The sequence below is a fragment of the Polistes dominula genome, unplaced genomic scaffold (assembly GCF_049000335.1).
Source record: "Polistes dominula isolate Pdom_NZ unplaced genomic scaffold, Pdom_raw_medaka contig_22, whole genome shotgun sequence".
Taxonomy (NCBI): Eukaryota; Metazoa; Arthropoda; class Insecta; order Hymenoptera; family Vespidae; genus Polistes; species Polistes dominula.
In genome coordinates, this window is record NW_028300966.1 from 4,399,266 (window position 1) to 4,419,275 (window position 20,010).

The window sequence follows — 20,010 nt, forward strand, 5'->3', positions numbered from 1 at the left end:
AATTTATCGTCGTTCATCCAAGTCCATTTTGTACATTTTACGATTATATGTATGTAATATATGTGTGTTTATGTGTGTGAATATGTAAGATAATGCGCGAATACGTAAATGAATAGGTGTGCGTTATCAGTGACAGTAAGAAAATATAGTGACAACTCATGGGCCGTCGAACTCTAACATATGTTTTTTATTGCAGTTGTTGGTTTTCACGAATACTCTCATTCAGGTATTTTTCTACGAGAAATATTATATACAGTGATATTATATATGAGTTAGTGTATTTCTTTTTCTTTTTTTTATCATTTCTTTTTCTCAAAAGAAAAAAGAAAGAGAGAGAGAAAGAGATAAATTACAGGGCAATATATCAACGGACTTCACAATCGTAAAGATAAAAATGTTAGATCGATGCGTGATCAAATAACTGATGCAATGTTTATTTTTATATTCTCAACAATTTTAGAACGCGAAAGAAATTCACGATTTTTCGTTGAAAATTTCCAAGTAATTCGAACGACATTATTTTTATGATTTTGAAGAAATTTGGACAAATGTAATCGCATCGAGAGACATTTTTTTAATCATGGCTCTACAATCGGCCATTATAAGTTTTTTTGGCGCGCAATACAAGCGTTTATAATTTAAAAATTTCATAGCAACTTAAATGTTTAAATATTTAATAAATTACATATAATAAATGTAATCGTTAATTGTAGAAAAATTGTAAATTATTTAAAAAATGATATTTTCAATCGATCATTATACTTGGGTATGAAATTTTGTTGTAAAATAAAAACTTGAAATGTACAAATTAGAAGATACGGTGCGTCGACCCAGATCTCGAAGGAAATCGTTCGAGTATGTATCTCGGTTGGTTATTGCCATGTTATTTTCAGTTCAAGACGGTCAGGGAGTATTAATAGCGAGTAGTGCAGTTTAGTCAACGTCAAGAGAACGTGTCTTATCGATATCATCGATAGAACAAATTAATTGGATCGAGACTAATGTATTCAAAGAAGATTCTGTTTTTGAAATTTAAAATAATTCGATTAACATTTTTTAAAAATCCACGGTAATGATATATGCATAACAAAAAAAAAAAAAAGGAAAAAACAGAATTGTTAATTTCATTTTAAACGATCGAAAATTTGTCAAATTATTTCTTTCATGGGATAAAAATTTGGGTTGTTTCTTCTTTTTTTTTATGAACAAAGTTAAGGAGAATTGAATTACAGTAGGAGGCCTTTCGAAATCGATCGGTGCTTGCGGTTTTCTCTTTCACGCGATAATCATGCCGGTAGTAGTCAGTCTATTACAGGAACCTCTACTATCTTTGAGCAACATCTACCTGTTACCGGAAGTACTGGATTCTCGCGTGTTTTGACGTAAATAAGTTCGCGACGGAGGAAGTAGGACGATTCTCTTACCTCTTACTTTTTTTAAATAAAAGCTTGCAAATATTCTACTACAATATGAAATTACACTTGGAAGATGTTAGTATAGAGAATGAAAAGTTATTTATTTTTACAGTCACGAAAAGTTAAGTTGAAAAAGCTGAGCAATTATACTATGAAAAAGCAAAGAAAAAAATAAAGCAATAAATTAGAAAAGCATTGAAATAAATGATAAACGTAAAATACATTGTTTGCATTTATTTTTTTGCAAAGTAAATTAGAAAATTGAAAAAAAAAATAAATAAATAACGTAATACGACAAATGAAAAGTAAAAATATTAAATTGAACAAATTTGATATATAAAATAAAATTAAATGAACAAGTAAATATAAATAAATGCAAGATATGAATAAATTGTTTTTGATGTTTGTCCTTTTTTTTAACAAGTGAGATATAAAAAAAAATTGTGTATATATATAGAATTGAGAGAAGGGAGAATCAACTGATATAAACAGTACAAATAAATATATCGAAGATCTTCCTGAAAAAATTCTTTTGATGTTTTACGAAAAAAAAAATTGGAAAAGAAAAAAACTAAGAAAAGAGGGTAAGAACGTCCTTCTCAGAAATCGACATTTTTCGATCAAAGAAGAGAATACAAAACGGACACACTGGATTACATACTAGTAAAGCATACTGATATCTTATGAAGAGGAAAGAGGCCTTTGAAAGAGAGAAGAGTTCGAAAGAGTCTTTTAAAGACGTGTGATTTATCTTTTCACAGTGACGGATGTGTTCACAGGTATTTTTTTTTCCTGAATCATCGGACCAGCAACGAAAATGAAAGGGAAAGAGTATGGAAGGGAGAAAGAGTGAGGACGAGGTAGGGGAATAAATGAAATTTCAGTGAAGAGAAAAACATTGAAGATCGAATTTTGACTTTCGTTTTAATAGTATCTCATTCATCAATCATTCAATTAACATACATTCGATGGAAATTAAATACAAAAATTATTTCACGTAGTTATAATACATATGAAATAAAACGAAGACATTTTTAGGACTTTTTTTTAGGATTATTAAATTACTAGGATATTAATTTTAACTCTTTTTGTTTATATTAAAATAATAAAATAATAATAAAATGTATAAAATGATAATAGTTTATAGATCGACTTTTAAAATTATTATACGAAAAGTATAAAGATTTTACAGATAAATACGAAAAAAAAAGAAATTAATTTAATATATAAAATTATTAAAAGTTCGTAAACTCGTATTTGCAAATATTTTACTACAGAAAGTTCAAGTTTAACGATCATAAAAATTCTTGGCAATCCATATATACACACACTCATAGTTTTAATTTTATATTGTATAAAGGTCAAGTCAAGCGGCTATAAAAATTGTTCTAAGCTTATCAACGAAGAACGATAAAGATAAAAAAAAGGAGGGGAGGGCTGAGAAAAAATGTATAAAATGGGAAAAGAGTATAATAGATGAAAAAGAAACACCGCGAGTAAAGAGAGAGGAAGGACCGTTCTAATGAGATTAAATACAACGTAGAAACTCACTCACGAATATGTTGTACCGATCATCAGAAAAATTGTATTTTTTGTTGTTTTTCGTGAACGATACCGTATAATAGTGTGAGTCCGCCATTTTGAATAGAACGTTTGTTGAACGTGATGCTTAGACTTGGAAAAGGCCGCCACCGGCAGCAGCGTGGCGTACATTAACACACGATGTGGGTCATGCACGCTCTCGGTGCAGATGATAGCGACGATAGATAACAGCTACGATAAACGAAGCAACTGACTGATTACAAACCGACGACCTACATCAACTTCTACGTTGACTTTATATATACATGTGTGAGTGTGTGTGTGTGTTTGTGTATGCTAAAGCTGTCTTATACGTAACACTTTTAGTTTACGAATCAATGATAGATATGAGAATGATTTTTTCAATAAAATGATATATCAATAAATATTGGAAATTAATAGGAACATAGGTAATAAAGATATTTTTTAATAATTCATATGTTAGTAATATTTTCGTTTTTTGCTTTGTGAATTATCGATTTTTTTTTATCTCTATATATATGAGTGGGTTGAAAAGTTTTGAGCCTGACCTAGAAACAATTTCTAATTTCTTGATCAAATTAACTTTTACTTTTTTTTTTTTTTGAAAACTTATAAAAAAAAGGATAGACACGAAATTTGTCAACTAATCCCTTTCTACAATATTTTTTTTTAATATCGAAAATTTCTTGTGTTTTATAGAAATATTTAAATAGAGGTATAAACATTAAATACAAATGAGTATAGATTTTTATTGAAAAAATATTTAATAATTCTACACTTATGGTAGATTTTTATATGGAAGCTATTCAATAATTTTCTTGTCAGAATAAATAATACAGAGAGTATATTTAATATTAAAAGTAATTACTTATTAGCCAGCTCGACCTAATGAAATTAATAAAAAAAAATGTAACCTTTGAAAAATTATAACTGATATTAGACTTAACGTATACTTATGGCGTTAAACAAGGAATGATGGTTAACTAAACGTACAACAAAAAATTCGCACTTTTGGTGCAATTAACACAACTACGTGAAACGTGTTCTGTCTTCCTTGTTTTTTTCGCTTTCATATATTGACAAAATTTAACGTTTTTTTAATTTTTTTTAATTTTTTTTTTATTGGGCGTATTTTTTTTCCTTCCTTTCCCATTTTCTTTTTGTTTTTTTAACGAGAACGATGAACCACAAAAATACTCGATACTTATTTTTAGTATTTGCTAAGCGAATTTATAAAGGATCGTTATGAAAATATTTATTTTTAAATATCGGATCAATCGAAACACGCTAGTTTATATTTCACTTCAATGATAAAAAATAAACGAGTCTACAAGAGAGATACAAATTTATTACTCGAAGATCCAATAGAAACGAGCTTTCTCGTATAATTAAAAAAAAAAAAAAAAGAAGAAAAAAAGAAAAACTCTCTTGAATAACGAAACATCTACATAAATAACATTTGAATACCTTTATGCGAGATCGTGCAAATAATTTTTTGTTCTTGTTTAAAGGAAACAAAAAATTAAATACGAAAGAAATAAAAACGATAATTTATATCCAGGTATATTGATCGAGATAATTAAAACAATATTAAAAAAAAAAAAAAAAAAAATAATAATAATTATTATTATTATTATATCTCGCACAAACAGGCAGAAAATAATTTTGCTTCATAGAGAAAGCGATAGTACGAAATGTTGAATGTAGAAAAATGCAAAATAAAAAAGAAATAAAATTAAAAAAAATATGAAGAAAAAAAAAGAAGAGATGCAAACAACGGCTGTTAACTTGGTTGTCCGATTACGTAACTTTGAGACGAGAGATCAAAGGCATGGAATAAGATGAAAAGAGAGAGAGAATGAAACAGAGAGAAAGTGCATCGTCGAGTCAACGAATAAAACACAAGGAGGAGTGGGAGGAGGAGGAGGAGGAAGACGTTCGAATTCATCTGGAAGTCAGCTTGATAAAACTAGCCTGATAAGTCAGTCGCTTTGTTAAATATAGAATGTACTCGATGTGTTCTTCGGTCTTGCTTCTGTCATACACGGTCGATGAGCGTGAATTTTTCTTCTCTTTCTTTCTTTCTCTCTTTCTTTTACGATGATATAACAATAATATATATATCTTTCAATTGGATGAAACGAGTTTTTATTTACAGTTTGCATCAAATTTTGTCTCAAACTCAAAGGAAAAATTTTTACGTATTTTTTTTTTATTTAGAAAGAAATAATAAAAAAAGGAAATAACAACTTAATTTCAAGGATTTTTAAACATCTCATACTTCAATGTCAAACGCAATTTTTATAGATTTTATTTGACAAAGAAGAAAAGAAAAACAAAAAATAGATTAAAATAATTTCGAACGTCACGAAAACATTGTTTTCTTCGATTTTTAATCTCATTTCTATTCGTAAGAAAAAATTATTTTCTTAAATACGCAGTTTTTTAATGTATCTACGTATATTTAAATATAAACTATATTATAAAGAGTTTTAAAAATTTATTTTTCTCGTATAATTATATATTGTTTCGTGGTCTTATTTATAAAGTACGTTGACTAATAAGAATTGTTCGTTATTGCGAAACCAAATGGCACTGCGAAAAGGCGAGATTTCTTTTCAGGGTCAAGGTCATAGACATTGCGGATCAAGGAAAAAGAATTATTGATAAGAAAACTGACGAAAGAAAATAAGTATGTATATACATATATGGATACATAGAAATTATCAGTTGTACACAGATGCATATTACGCACGAGAGTGTGTTTATTTAGATAGGTGTTTAACCGCACTCATGTGACTCCTATAACGCGTTCCGTTCTTAAAAGATTAAATTTAACGTATATTGTATAATTAGATTCATCTGAAATTTATCTCAAAGTTAATTCGAAAGAGTTAAGTTAAATTAAAAAGTATTTTCTCCTTTCTAAGTATTCATTAACTATTTCACTAGGTATATACATATATTCCCATGTAATGACGTTTAATGGGATTTTAATAAGCCCGTTACACTTGCATATATGTATAGGTATGCATATACATGCATATATATATGAACATGATGTATATGTAATGTATATACTTGCATAAGCATCAACTTGTTTTCCCATACAACTGTCTGTTATTTACTTTCCTTCCGTACGTAATTAATTCGATACTGGAAGGTGTTATCGAAATGTATAAATTAGACACCAATTAACGAGCAGATGTATATTTAAATTACATATTATATTTTATTCAACTTTCTTAAGACATTCATTTCAATATCGATCCAAGTTTACTTATTTACAATAAAATAAAAATACACATATATACATTATAATTTATATTAAATGGTAAAATAATATATATTATCATATATTTAAAAAAATATCTTATCATATCGTTTTATTACCTCAAAAATAGCAGACATTGTTTGAATTTTCCAACAACAGGAGATAAAAAATATAATTGTGAATAGTTGAAGAATAGAATCAGTAAAGTAATATGAATTTTTGGAAGACCAAAAAGAGTTATAATTCGGGGACAAGGTCATATGGAGCATATGAATTTGTCGTCTTATTTTGATCTACTGAAATCACTTCTAAAGTTATGCTAATATATTTTGAAATCTGCTGTATATACTATACTAATAAAATATATGTAAATAGCTTATATACAAAATACCAATTTCCATAAAGTTAAATTGAAAATTTCTATAAAATAAAATTTATATTTTTGAATTAAGTAGAGTACCATTTCAACTCTAACCACATATTAGCAAAATTTTCTAAGTTTTTTCTTTTCGTCGTTGCTAACATCTCCTCCACCTCCTTCATCCTTTTCCGTTTCTCTAAGCAACGATAGGAAGGACAACGAATGCACAGGAAATGTAAGCGAAAGGTCGCCGGAATGTCGTCATAAAAGAGCGCGGGTGTATCAAGCTCGTAAAAGTGCTACAGAAAGATAAAAAGGAAAAAGAGCGTAAAAACCGAGGGAGCTTTTTTTTCTTTCGTTTAGTACGATTCTCGTGTGTCACAATTGATTTAAAAAAGAACAAGGAAAAAAAAAAAAAGAAAAAAATAAAGAGCAAAAAACGAAAGAAAGTGAGAAATAAATCTCTGCTTTTATGTGAACTCGTAATTTATAGATATAAATAAAAAATTAAATTTTTTATTTTTTTTTCTTGATACCATTCCTGTTCTTCTAAATATACAAAATTTATAATTTTTGACGATTCTTCTTATTAATTTTTCAATTAAACAAAAATCAAATTAATATCATATATACGGTTATATTATTTTTTACGTGATCCGATAAAATATTGACGCCATCGTTGACGTTCCAAGATATTCCAAGAATTTATTAATTATACGTTATAAAATAAAACTATAAATCGAGCAGCATAAGCAAATTAAATCTTATACCAATTTAAATAATTTTGAACGATTGACACATTTCATATAATACGAACTGTTTAAATTAACAATAATAAAATAGTGGTTATATGATAAGAGAGGTCAGTGAAAAGTGATAACGGGTATATTGTTCGTTGCTAAAACATTTCATCCATTTAAAATAATTACTTGTATTTGATATACTTAATACAATCTCTCTTTAATATAATATGACCCTTTTTAAATTAGCAATAATAAAATAGTAAGTATATGATAGTACGATAGATGGAATAAGAGAGATCAGTGAGAAAGGCATAGTAGATTGCTGACATGTTGATGACGCGAAGAATGAGGAGTGGGTGATACAGAAGGGAAAGGGGATACAGAAAGGGCTCGTCCGTTGCATGCGACAATAATTATTATATGGGCCAGTGGTTGGTAGGCGTGGGAGGGTTCGTGCTAGCCGACATATTGTCATTAACCTCGTGTGTCTGTCGTCCCTAACAGAACAACACAACACAGTATAGTACAGCACAGTATAGCACAGCATAGCACAACGCATAGTGCGTCGTTCGCATCCTTCTCGATGGGTACTATACTACCATGTGTTCAAGAGCGTGTTGAAGACACGTAATACATTACGTACACGTGTGAGTGAACAAACTCTCCTTCTACTCCCACCAACACCAATATCATAATCATCATCATTATCATCATCACTACCAGTACTCTAACTCTTCCTCGTCTTCTACTATACACGCATCAACTTTTTCTCTCTCTCTCTCTCTCTCTCTCTCTCTCTCTCTCTCTCTACTGTTATTCACGAGTAAAGAGCATTTGCGAGCTATGCGCGTCCAGAGAACGCAGTCGTGCGCGCATTGCTAGTCAAGGCCGTATCTGCATCCTGCCCACGCGACTTTTGCACTGACAAATGTGAACGTTTCTTTCTCGTCTCTTGATGAGTACATTTATACTTTAGATTCCTATTAGATAATATTATTTTTATCATGATTATTCTTGTCTTTTAACAGTTACCTGCGTTAATAATATTTTGTTATATATGTCTATAATACAATTAGCGCGTATAATTATAATAAATATTAATAGTAACACATAAATGTAATTTTTAATATGTATATATGTTAAATCAGATGATAAGTTAATAAATAATATTATATTATTTTTTCTTTAAACTGTATTATAAAAAACAAAATTTGATAAAAAGAGATAAAATAAAAAATAAAATAACAAGAGGGATAAAAAATTATTGAAAAATTATATTCCATAATTCTGTAACAGATCGAAACGCCATGTAGCCATCTAGGTGGCGATTTGATCTACTAAACATGAAGGCGAGATAAGAGACGCTACCGCGCATTAATTAACCTCTTTGAACTCAGCGCTCGCTTCCGATAAAATCACTTTGTTATCTTGGCTCGACGTCTCCATAAAAAGAGATTTCGATTATTATCTCTGTTGTTTTATCATCTTTACACATCTCATATATTAAGTACCTTTTTTTCTTCTAGCATCAAGTACCATGTCTACGCAAAATTGATATATAGGTATTTATAAATATATAGGTATTTATAAATATATGGGTATATATATGTACACGTGCATTCATTATGTGGGTCGGATGACGTTAATTGCCACAAAAGTGATATTTCGCGATATGGGTTTACGTGTATTTAGATACGTGTCTATGGGTTTGGATACGTTGCCACACAATACCGTGTTAAGATATCATGTGGGTAAGAGAACATGACGTGAGTATCGTGCAGTCTTCTTCTTAATAATACCCGCATGATCGATAGGGCCGTCATAGATGATAGGATATCATTCTTATGTATACCTATCTATCGTGTGTGTTAGTATTTGTTGCATCTATATATATATATATATATGGATAAGAGAACCTAAAAAAGAGTTATCTATTCGTGTAAAAAAGAAGTTTAGAAATGACACGATTCAGAACTATGTTCTCGTGATTTCTCTGAAGCGATTTTTGTCGGAGTTTCCCCTGGGAGAGCGCATTCATGGCGGAGAACAAAATTGCTAGCAATCGAGTGGCAACAAGTGAGAGTACCTGTAGCTTCGTCGTCGTCGTCACGAGTTTTCGTAGTTTTCGTCTCTACATAGAGAAGACAACGACTGGAACGATGAACCTGTGCTATTATTCTATCATAGATAGTATGAGAATCGAGGATAGATTTGCAGAATTAAAATCAAGTAGTAGACATATTTGTATCATGTTAACTATTTGTAACATTTAAAATATCTTTTAACATGTTTCTTTTCAATGCGACTTAATACATTTATTTATAATAGTATTGTGATCCATTGATTAAGAAACACTGCAGTTAATGCTGCAAAATACTGCAAAAATACGGATATCTTCATAATGTTTAAATTTCTCTTTTTTGAGCCATATCAACTATTATACTTAAAACAATATAAAAAAAAGAGTTTTTCCCAGGCATATTTAGGTTAAGATTTATTTTCAATAACGACAATTTAAACTCATAGATGTTATTAGTGTCAAGAGTCGATTGATAAGTAATTCAAAACTAGACAAAAATAATTATTCTCATGTAATACTTAACTTAATCTACATTGAATAATTCTCTTTTAATAACCATGTGAACTATTCGTATAATTTAATATTTACTAGGATTTCATATTAAGGGAATCACTAGGATAGATTATCGTGATAAAGATAACTAAGAAGACAGGTCATTATTACCGGTCGTAAGAAAAACGAAGACATAATGGAAGTGCAATGTCAAGAATAAAATGGCGACTTCACCTCGAAACTTTGAGAATTTGTTACAAAAAGTAAAAAAAACTTAGAGGAACGAGAATTCTACGAGATGAAAGAGAAAAAGTGAGTCAAAATGAAAAATAATAAAAGGCTAAGAGAGTAAAAGAACGAGCCGGTATTCCAACGGCAACATTGAACAGCACCGCAGTATGGCAGTAGTGCACGCGGTCGCTGGATTGACGGAAGTGGACAGGAATTGCCGAGTGAGTGAGCAAGCGAATAAAAGAGAAAGAGAGAGACAGAGAGAGAGAGATAAAGAACAGAGGCGGGAGACGAATGGAGAGGAAAAATTATTAGCGGTGAGAGTGAACGAGAGAAAGAGAGAAAGAGAGAGAGAGAGAGAGAGAGAAGGCCTCGTGACGTCACGTCCGCTCGCCGAATCGGCTGCATTAACCTCTCCTCCTCGAAATAAACGAAGATCTACTACTATTACATACGTATGCATTATTTCTGCCTACATCAGAGTGTTAAAATACAAAAAAAAAAGAATGAAATTAATTAAATTTCCCATTCGTATTTTTTTCAGTTCGAAGAATTTTATTTATCATTTAACCAAATTCTAGGGCAATATTATTAATTACAACGATAATAAGGTAATCTTTATATATTAATTTTATTATTTGATATAAATAAAAAAAAACAAATATATTATTTACCTATTAATCTGTAAAAGTGTAACAGATAAAAATATTATAATTAATTGTATTATTGAATCGAGATATTGTTAAATTTTATTGTTGCGCTATAATAGACATGAGAAAAGTATTTTAATTAAGACGTGCTATGAATTATAAGTTCGAGGTGACGGAAGCTAAGTGGGCCATCCTGTAAATAGACGAATAGATAAAGAAAGATAGAGAAAGATAGAGAAAGATAGAGAAAGATAGATAAAGAGAGATAAAGAGAGCGAGAGAGAGAGAGAGAGTCAGTTAGCTCAAAGAAAGCCTGACGGAAAGAGCTTTACGGTTCGATGCTCGAGCACGAGCCAGCAAAAGCTTCCCTCCTCCCTTCCTTTCTCCCTCCTCTTGTTCATCTCTTTCCTGACCCTCCTCACCATGTCTCTCCGTCCTTACTTTGAAATATTAATAGCGTACGCATTCTACGTACTCGAATATGCTACGTGTATATGCGTCATCTATTGTCATGCACATGTATTACGCGAGAGCAACTGTGTTCTATTTTAGCAACAGTTCATTATCATAGTCGAAGGGTGAAAATAATCTACGGTATTATTTCTTATCTCCTTCTTCTTATTTAATATTACGTTTAATCGGAACTAACGTTTACATCGATTTTTCTTTAAAAGTTCTGGCTTTATTAATACATTTTTTGCACAGATTTTTAATATTTTATATTTAAATAAAGTTGTATTAACACTATGATAAAAACGATAAAATATTATTAATGTTGTTTAGATAAAAAATAATAATAATAAAAATACTGTGCAAATAATAGTATTGTCGTTTATTTTAAAATAAAATTTTTAAATATTATTTATTGATTTATTAACAAAAAAAAAAACTATCGAATTGATTATGATAATTTTTTTATTTGAAATAAGAAATAGCTTTGAAACTGTTGTCCCACAATTCATTTTGTAATCGTTTGCTCGAGTTCTTATAAATAAATATTGTGACATATGTAAACACTTACATACAATGACTGTGGAAAATAATTCAACAAGAGGGATAGGTCAGGAACGTCGTTCTCCGCTTCGAACGAGGGGAACGATAATGATTTACGACACGATTGGTCCCCTTATATATATGTGTGTGTTCGATATTATGTGTATGCTAATACAACGACCAGCCAATGCAATGACATCCATTCGAACGATAAGAGATGTTGTACGAAAGGGGTGCTTAGAGAGAATTAAATGTGCCAAGTAGGATGAGATAAGCATGTGTGAAAACCGTTCACAGATTTATAATTATTAACATATTTTGTGTGAGTGGATAGTATATGTATTTATTTGTCTGTGTATGTACAGTTAAATCTGCTTTATGCGGTAGATAGGAACCGCATAAAAAAATATTTGAAAATTTTATAAATACTTACATATAACCTTGTAAAACATATTAAAGAAAAATTGTTCACGCGGTGAAGAGGGATCCCATAGACAAAGTCGCACTTAGAAAATACGTCAATTATATACGAAATATATGAGAGAATTGCTTTCAAACAAAATAAATAATCAAATTACATATGGATATATTTTAAAAACATTTAATATCTCATTGTTATACATGGAAAAATTTTCAAAATGCACATATGTAAATAATTTCCTGTTACTCGTCGTAATTCAAAACGCGCATCTTTTTGTGATGAATTAGGTTCTAAATCGTTTTCGTCTCTCGAAGATAAAATTTGTATTGATATATTTTTTTTCACCATAAAGTCAATGATAAGTTTTTTTGACAACGGTCGGTTGTTTGTAAATGTCAAGATAGCTAGATATTCATGACAGCAGCTCTTTTAGGAACTCCAAACTTTTTTTTCTGTATTGGTATCTATTTGAAAAAAATGTTTTTCAAATTTGTTGGAAAGCTGGATCCCTGCATATATTTTATTGACTATCATAGAATCCAGTTTTTTTGTTCATCCTCATAATTTATCAAATTATTGATAATGTCATTATCATTGACATTTTTATTCTTAATAATCATTTCGGTAAAATCATTTTCGTTGAAAGTGTAAAAACCTTTTCGCTGATGTTATGTAAGAGAGCAGTAATTTATGATAATAACGTTGATGTATTTTCGTTTACATTTCGATTAATGACAAAGAACGGAATAAAATGAACAGAGTGTCTTGGAGTGCACATATGTGACCATAATTATGAAAGTGGTCTAAGTTATATATCTTTTGTTTCAAGATATTTAAATAATTATATTTGAATACTAAATGAGTTCTATATATATTGAAATAACAAACATTATCTAACAATTCATTTTTGACAATATCGTGAAAATTACATTGAATTAATTTAGTTTAAAATAATGTGGTGTGAAATAACTGATAAACTTATTTTTTTTTGTAAATTTTTACTTATTGTTAGACCACTTTCAAAATTATGGGCAAATATACATGTGCATTGATAGAAAACATTACAGTAGAGCCAATGCTGTTGGAATTCATATACTGCATAAAAAAAATCGCACAGAAATAAAATCACATAAAAACAGATTTTACTGTATATATATATGTAACTATTTGTGGTTTGAAAATAGATAAAAATTTTTATTGCGAATTATGTATCGCAATTGGAAGATTGAAAATTAATATTGCGATATAAAATTTTATTAAAATTCAATGACCGACGCGTATGTTCTAAAGGAAGTAATTTCAAATAGAGGGGGAATAAAATTAAAAAGAAAACTAAAAATCAAGAGAAGAACCAACAAGCGATTATTTTTAAATATAAAGAAAAAATAAAATGGTATAGAGAATTTAGCGTGACGCCCGCTTAGTTTGCAGTGAAAAAGGAAGACGACGATTAGACGATGCGACTAGCGTAAGAACTCGCACGAATTCGAGAATGAGAGTACAGAGGAAGTTCGAAAAACAAAAATGAAAAAAAATTTATCAAATTTATTCTAACACCACATTAAAATTCTTGTAAATAAACATATTTACGATTATGATAAGATGAGAATTTGGGAATGATGTGTTTGAGAACTTTCGACAACGAAATAAAGGAAGATTTGTTGAAAAGTTTATCAGAAAAAATAAAAAAAATAAAATTAATTAATACTCATTTGCCACAAGAAAGTTGAATCGGAAGAGTTTAGAAGAATTTGTTTGGGGAAAATTATACAAATAGAAGTAGGAAAAAGAAGAAGAAGAAGAAGAAGAATATACGAATCGAGGTCGGTCGAAAAGAAGAGCGGTGTGGGGCAAGGGGGCTGAGATAGAGGATAGTGGCGGCGAATTGGTGCCTCGGCGTCGCGACGACGACGTCTCGGTTTAAATTCCAGGCCGCGAGAATTGCATCTGGCACGGTAGAGAGTACAAAAAGAAGAGAGAGAGAGAGAGATCGGTGAACACATCAACGTGCTTCCTCTTGAAAACGTGGACGAAACGATATAAGAAATCTTATTTTAGTTTGAGAAATACAAGCGAAATTCGTTTCCTTGTATGATGACGTTTGAACGTTTAAATTTATTTATTTCCAATTCTTTGTAAAATTTTTTATCCTTTATATATTTTATTTCTTTTTATTTTCTAACATTTTCTCTCCGAAAAATCGAAAAGAAGATGAAAGGTGACATATGAACGTGAGACGCATAACGCTTAGCGCGAATTTTTTATAACAAAAAAAAAGAAAACTAATATTTTTTCTTTTAAAAGTTAACCAATTTTTGTCACTAGTTAGACAAATAAATACGTATACGTAGTAGATAAGAGAGATACGTGGCGAGAATAGCGAGAATCCTTTAAAGTGTTGAACATCATGGCTTCCCTCTATCTCATGGAGAAAGGTAATGATAAAAAAAAAATTAAGAGGAAAAATAAAGAAGAAAAACCAAGAAAAAAAAGGAAACAAAATAAATAACGTTACGTGGTTGAGTTAAGATTGCAACGATCGATGGTATGTACCTATGGATTACAAAAAGCGAGAGAGAGGAGAAAGAGATTAGGGTTAATGAAACATTTCTAAGGAGGAGGAGGAGAGAGTTGAGAAAAGAAGAAGGCGATGAAGAACAGAACTTTTTACAAGAAAAAAAGAATCCAAGAGTTTGAAGGAGAAAAATTTTCGAACCTATCCATGATGATGCCAACTGCTGAAACACAGTGAGCTCTCTGTTTCCCTTCCCTTACAAAGAAATACTTTAATCAAAACGGCATTATAAAGGCGAAACGCGTCGGCAGAAACGAACTGTTGCTCTCTCTCTTTCTCTCTTTCTTTCCTTCTGTCTTTCCCCTCTCCTTCTCCTTGTCCGCCTCCGCATCAAAGCTCAGCGTTCGGTCTGATTTAATCGCGCTGACGCGGACATTCTCGGTCCTCGAGCGTTTTAACGAGCGTCTAGCTCGCCGGCGTTTTAACACGGAACGAAAGAAAGAAGAATACGCTAAGGGAGCGTTAAACCTGAACGCGTTTAATTCGTTTCGCCCGATTCCAACGACCTCGATTAATCATCGCTGTCGGAGAAACGACGATCTGTCATTACTCTTATTTCACGAGCCGGCACGGCGCGACGCTACGCAACGCGACGCGACGAACCGCGCCCGTCATCTTCTTTCGAAACCAGCTCAACTTGCGATTTTGTATATTAATCGACCAAAGAATATCCTCTCCACCGTTCTTTTTAATCTCACCTAGAGTAAGAAAAAAATTGAACGAATACGGTCGATTCACGTGACTAAGACTATTGTCAAAATAAATTATATACTTCCAAATAAGGTTAAGATATTCGATATAAGTCACATCATCATCCTGAACGGTGATACTCGTATCCCAAAAGTTTCGCAAAGTTCATTTCGTTAAGAGTCTCTGTTTTATTTTAAATACAGAAGCGCGAAATTAAAATCTGTTCGAAATAATTGTCAAGGTGATTTATGTTAAGATTGAAAAGACAGGATTTAATGAGTTCTTGAAATCTAAGAGAACAAATTAAACTCACCTATCTTACTGTTGGGACTATAGGGATCATAGCTGCTGGTGCTCATCGGACTCGCATAACCGTTGTTGCTCGCGGCAGGTTGCTGCTGTTGATGGGCTAGAGGGCTCGAGTGAGCTACAGGAGGTTGAGGATCGGGCAACTGTTGTTGAGGTGTTGTGTATACGACATGCTGACTCTGTAGGGCTACCGGAGGTGAACCAGGACTACCAGTGGCGAGCCAATCGTCCGGCCTGGATGTCTTATTACTGCTGGCTATCCCAGCAAAAAGACCGCTTCCGGTACCAACCGGTCCAGTGACCGCTGATACCGTCGCCGATGTCCCGGCCAGGTGTTCGGGCGCTTCGGCCTTGATCACCCCCAAGGACGCTGCGCTAGCAACGACGGAGGCGATCGTACTGACCCCGGGAACGGTTCCTGGGACAGCAACACCGGTCGTATTGCCGGTGCCATTGCTTGTTTCCATACTCGAGTCGCTGGTGTCCATGGTGGATGTCGGTGGATCGGCCGTGGCTAGCCTGGACGTCGCTGCCAGGACGACACCCCCTGCACCAAGCACCCCCGACGTTTCATCGTAACGCACCGCTACGTTACCGCTCACTAAGCTGGCCACCGTGACGAGTCCTCTTCTTTCTTACTTACGTGACCTCTACAAAAGTGAGCTTTTATTTTCTTTTTTAATATTTTTTAAACAAGTAACGAAGTCCACCTTTGTCCTTATCTTTCTATTTCTCTTTTTCGTCTCTCGCCGTACGAAAGAAGGCAGTGTTGATGTTTCAATGAGTCTATCTCTCTCTTTTTCTCTCTTCTTCTCTATCTTTGTCTTATCTTTCTCCTTTACGTTCTCTATCCTTTTTAGTTGTACGTATGAGCAATATAATGCGTCTTTTAACTCCTGCTCTCCAAAAGTACTCGTTCCTTCCTGAGATCTTTGAAAAGAGAGAGCTACCCTACTCTTCTTCTTTTTCTTCTGCTTGTTTTTCTTCTCTCTCTCTCTCTCTCTCTCTCTCTCTCTCTCTTTCTCTCTTTCTCTCTTTTTACTCTTTCAACGAGACGATCGATACGCACACCCGACGAGACCACCGAGTTTCGTATCGACGTGTCGATGCTATTTCAAACTTAAGGACGATCAGATGATACTTATTTTATAAACTCTAAGCAGTTAGAGTTATTGTTATATTTTTATATTATTTGTTAACGTTCTTGTTGCATTATGTATACGGCTATGTAGTTCTCAGCGTATTTACTATGAACGCCGATGAAAATATTCTCGCGATTTTCGAAAGATCATGAAATGATTCTCTTCCTCCTCCGCCGATTCCTGCTGTCTCTTCCTCATGCGGAAGGGTTCGAGTATAGCGTGCTCGCTCACGCATCGATAATCCCTTTCATAAAGTTCCTTATGCAATCGTCGCCCGTTTATGGCTTGAGGTATCTGGAACAGGAGGAGAAGAACGATGCAATTAGAAAGAGAATCGGAGTGCTATAAATCTTGATATTTGAAGTACGCGAAGATCAGAGTACATTTTCAGTGGTTCTCAATCAAAATGACGTATAAATCCAATTCGTTACTATTACTTGACTGGGTCTTAATGTACAGTAATCCTAAATCAATTTTACCATTTTATCGATAGAAATTTTCAGAAGTTCTCAACCAGAATCATACGAGTTCAATGTCTGTCAAATTCTATCGCATTCATGAGGAAACTCGTTGAATATTTTTTTGAACGCTGTTGAAACGAGCGTAACGACCCCGATGAGAGGACTTACGTTCGCGTGTACAACATACCCGTGACCTATTATTTCTGTCAAAAAAGAGAAAAAGGTAAACGGAAACCGATACTACTGACAACGCATTGTGTCACGCATGTCATGCATATGCGAATTTTAAGCAACTGTTTTGCTCACGAAAACCTATGGTTTTAACTGATTGTGAGACACGACGATATTGCTTGGAATCGTGTCCAATTTAACGTAATTTTAACTACATTTGTAAAATATAAGTATTTCTCTTTTTTGCTAATGATGTTTGCTATATCAACTCAACGGGTCATAATAATGAAAGGAATTGTATGATGTTTGTAATACTATTAAAATGAAAGTTTTACGTAACATGACTCTCGTTCGACTTGTTGTATAAGAACATTCCTTATAAAAAGACATACAAAAAATAATAATAAACAAATATTAAAAAAAAAAAATATAACAATTCTTACCGATGAAACACGCTGAATGCGACTAACTGTTTTTTTTTTTTTTTTTTTAAATAAATAATATTACGCACACCAAATAAAATAGAGACAAAAAAAAAGTTTAAATTCCCGAAAAAAAAATAATCATGGTCAATTTGATAAGATCTCAAAAATCGTTAAAAAAAAAAGTAAAACGTAAGATAAAGAGAAGTCTGTCTGATAATCGCGATCGTACCGCGTAGCGTGACGCAGTTGCCGAAACTGCGCCGCGATCGCCCCCCACCACCCATTCGACTATGGTGGGCCTTGAAACGAGGCCGTGGTTGGGCGCGCGAATCGTCGCTCTCGGTAATGGTGGGGCGATGGGTCAGCGGAGAAGGAGGGGCAGTGGGTCCGCAACTTTCTACGCAACTGAAGGCGAATACACCGAAGTTGGCCCAAAAAAGTAACAGGACGCGCGCGCGTTCCCTTCGAGATATCTCTTGTTTACCCATCTTTTTTCCCTTTCTCCCAACCATGCTTCGTCAACTTTGTCAACTTCGTCTTTGCTTTGATCCTCAACGCCCTACACCTTCTCCACCCCCTATTCATTTCTTTCCTTACTCAATCATCTGCTCGATTCGACTTTACTTCAAGAACAGAATTCTACCGATTCTTGAAACTTTTCCCAGGCAGATGGTTAGCTTTGACAATAGTAGCCCCCTTTTCCAAGAATTCTTCCTATTTCGAACGTATATTTGTATTTTCTCTCTTCTCCGTTTTTTCCCCATAAAAATGGTCATATATAATTATTTGTCCAATGAAGTCACTGAACAGGTGACTACACGTATTTTTTTTTTCTAATGTTATTAAGTCATTTCTGTTGAGAGATAAATTATTTAATTAATAAAATTGATCACTGTAAGAGATAGGAGAACATGAGATACATATAAAATCAAATAAAATCATTATTGCATAATAACAAACCATAGAAATAATTATAGTAAAAAAGAATAATATTATTTACATTATATCCTAAACATTGTTAAAATAATAGCACATATTCAGTGTTTTACATTCAATTAATTTATTTCATGTCAGTCATAAAGATTAATCAAAATTAGACAAAATTATTATCATTGCTATTGCCATGTCAGTCGACAAATTTTGAATAATCGTAAACGATTAGAACTATTTAACCGACACATTAAGAGAAAGTGTTAGAAACGATTTATGAAACTAGATTTACGAATGACCAGGAGCAAAAAGGTACATACACACACAATCATTCAGGATAATCGAAAGTGAGTGCTTATGTGAGTCCTCTGGAAAGAAGTTAGCCAACTAACAAACTAGGCAAGCTCTAGGCAAAGCTAAGTAACTGGCTAACCTGTCCGACCGGACGCAACTATCGCTAAAACGCTATTTCATTCATCGTCTACGCCCACCTAAGTTACCGCACGAGGAACTACGAGTGCATGGAAACGTCGTTATCTCGCGTTTAAATATAAACTTGCGATCCGGACGGCACAAGATTGCACTTCCTGCTTGTTGTTAACGTTAAGAGAGAGAGAGAGAGAGAGAAAGAGAGGTGAGGAGGAGTAGCAAAGAGGAACAGTCTCGTCGCGTGATCTCTTTTCGACCTCTGAAAATATCGAGAGTGTTCCAATTATCTTCTACTCTCAAAATTAGATTTTACCTATTTTCCCGAGTTATTGTTTTGTTCAGATTTTGAATGTAAAATCAGATATGGAAGAAATCTTTTGATCATGTTTTTATGTTATTACATATACAATTATTGTGATGGTATCTATTAACAAGTTGAATGCTAGGTTGCGTCAGAGTTTACTGATAATCCATTTTACAGACATGATGAAAAATATTGGTACGATTTATTTGCTAACATTTTGAAGATTGAAGTTTGAATAGAGTTTATTTACTGCATAAATAATGACAATTAATTTTTCATTATCTGCTATCTAAAAAAAATGTTATAACGGTTGGATTTACTCATGTATATCAAAAGTACAAAATCTGCATA

General features: G+C 32.5%; 1 protein-coding gene across 3 annotated transcripts in view; it reads right to left on the minus strand.

Annotated features, from left to right (window-relative positions):
* Positions 1–20,010, minus strand: part of LOC149032468 (uncharacterized) — a 155,619-nt gene that overhangs the window by 54,380 nt on the left and 81,229 nt on the right. For 2 of the 3 annotated variants that reach the window (XM_089172956.1, XM_089172957.1), the window contains exon 3: positions 15,802–17,233. In XM_089172956.1, coding sequence (XP_089029082.1) covers positions 15,802–16,285 — 484 coding nt within the window. In that variant the 5' untranslated portion in view covers positions 16,286–17,233. Of the gene's footprint in view, positions 1–15,801; positions 17,234–20,010 lie in introns of those variants that run through there. The other variant, XR_016176698.1, reaches the window with a different exon arrangement.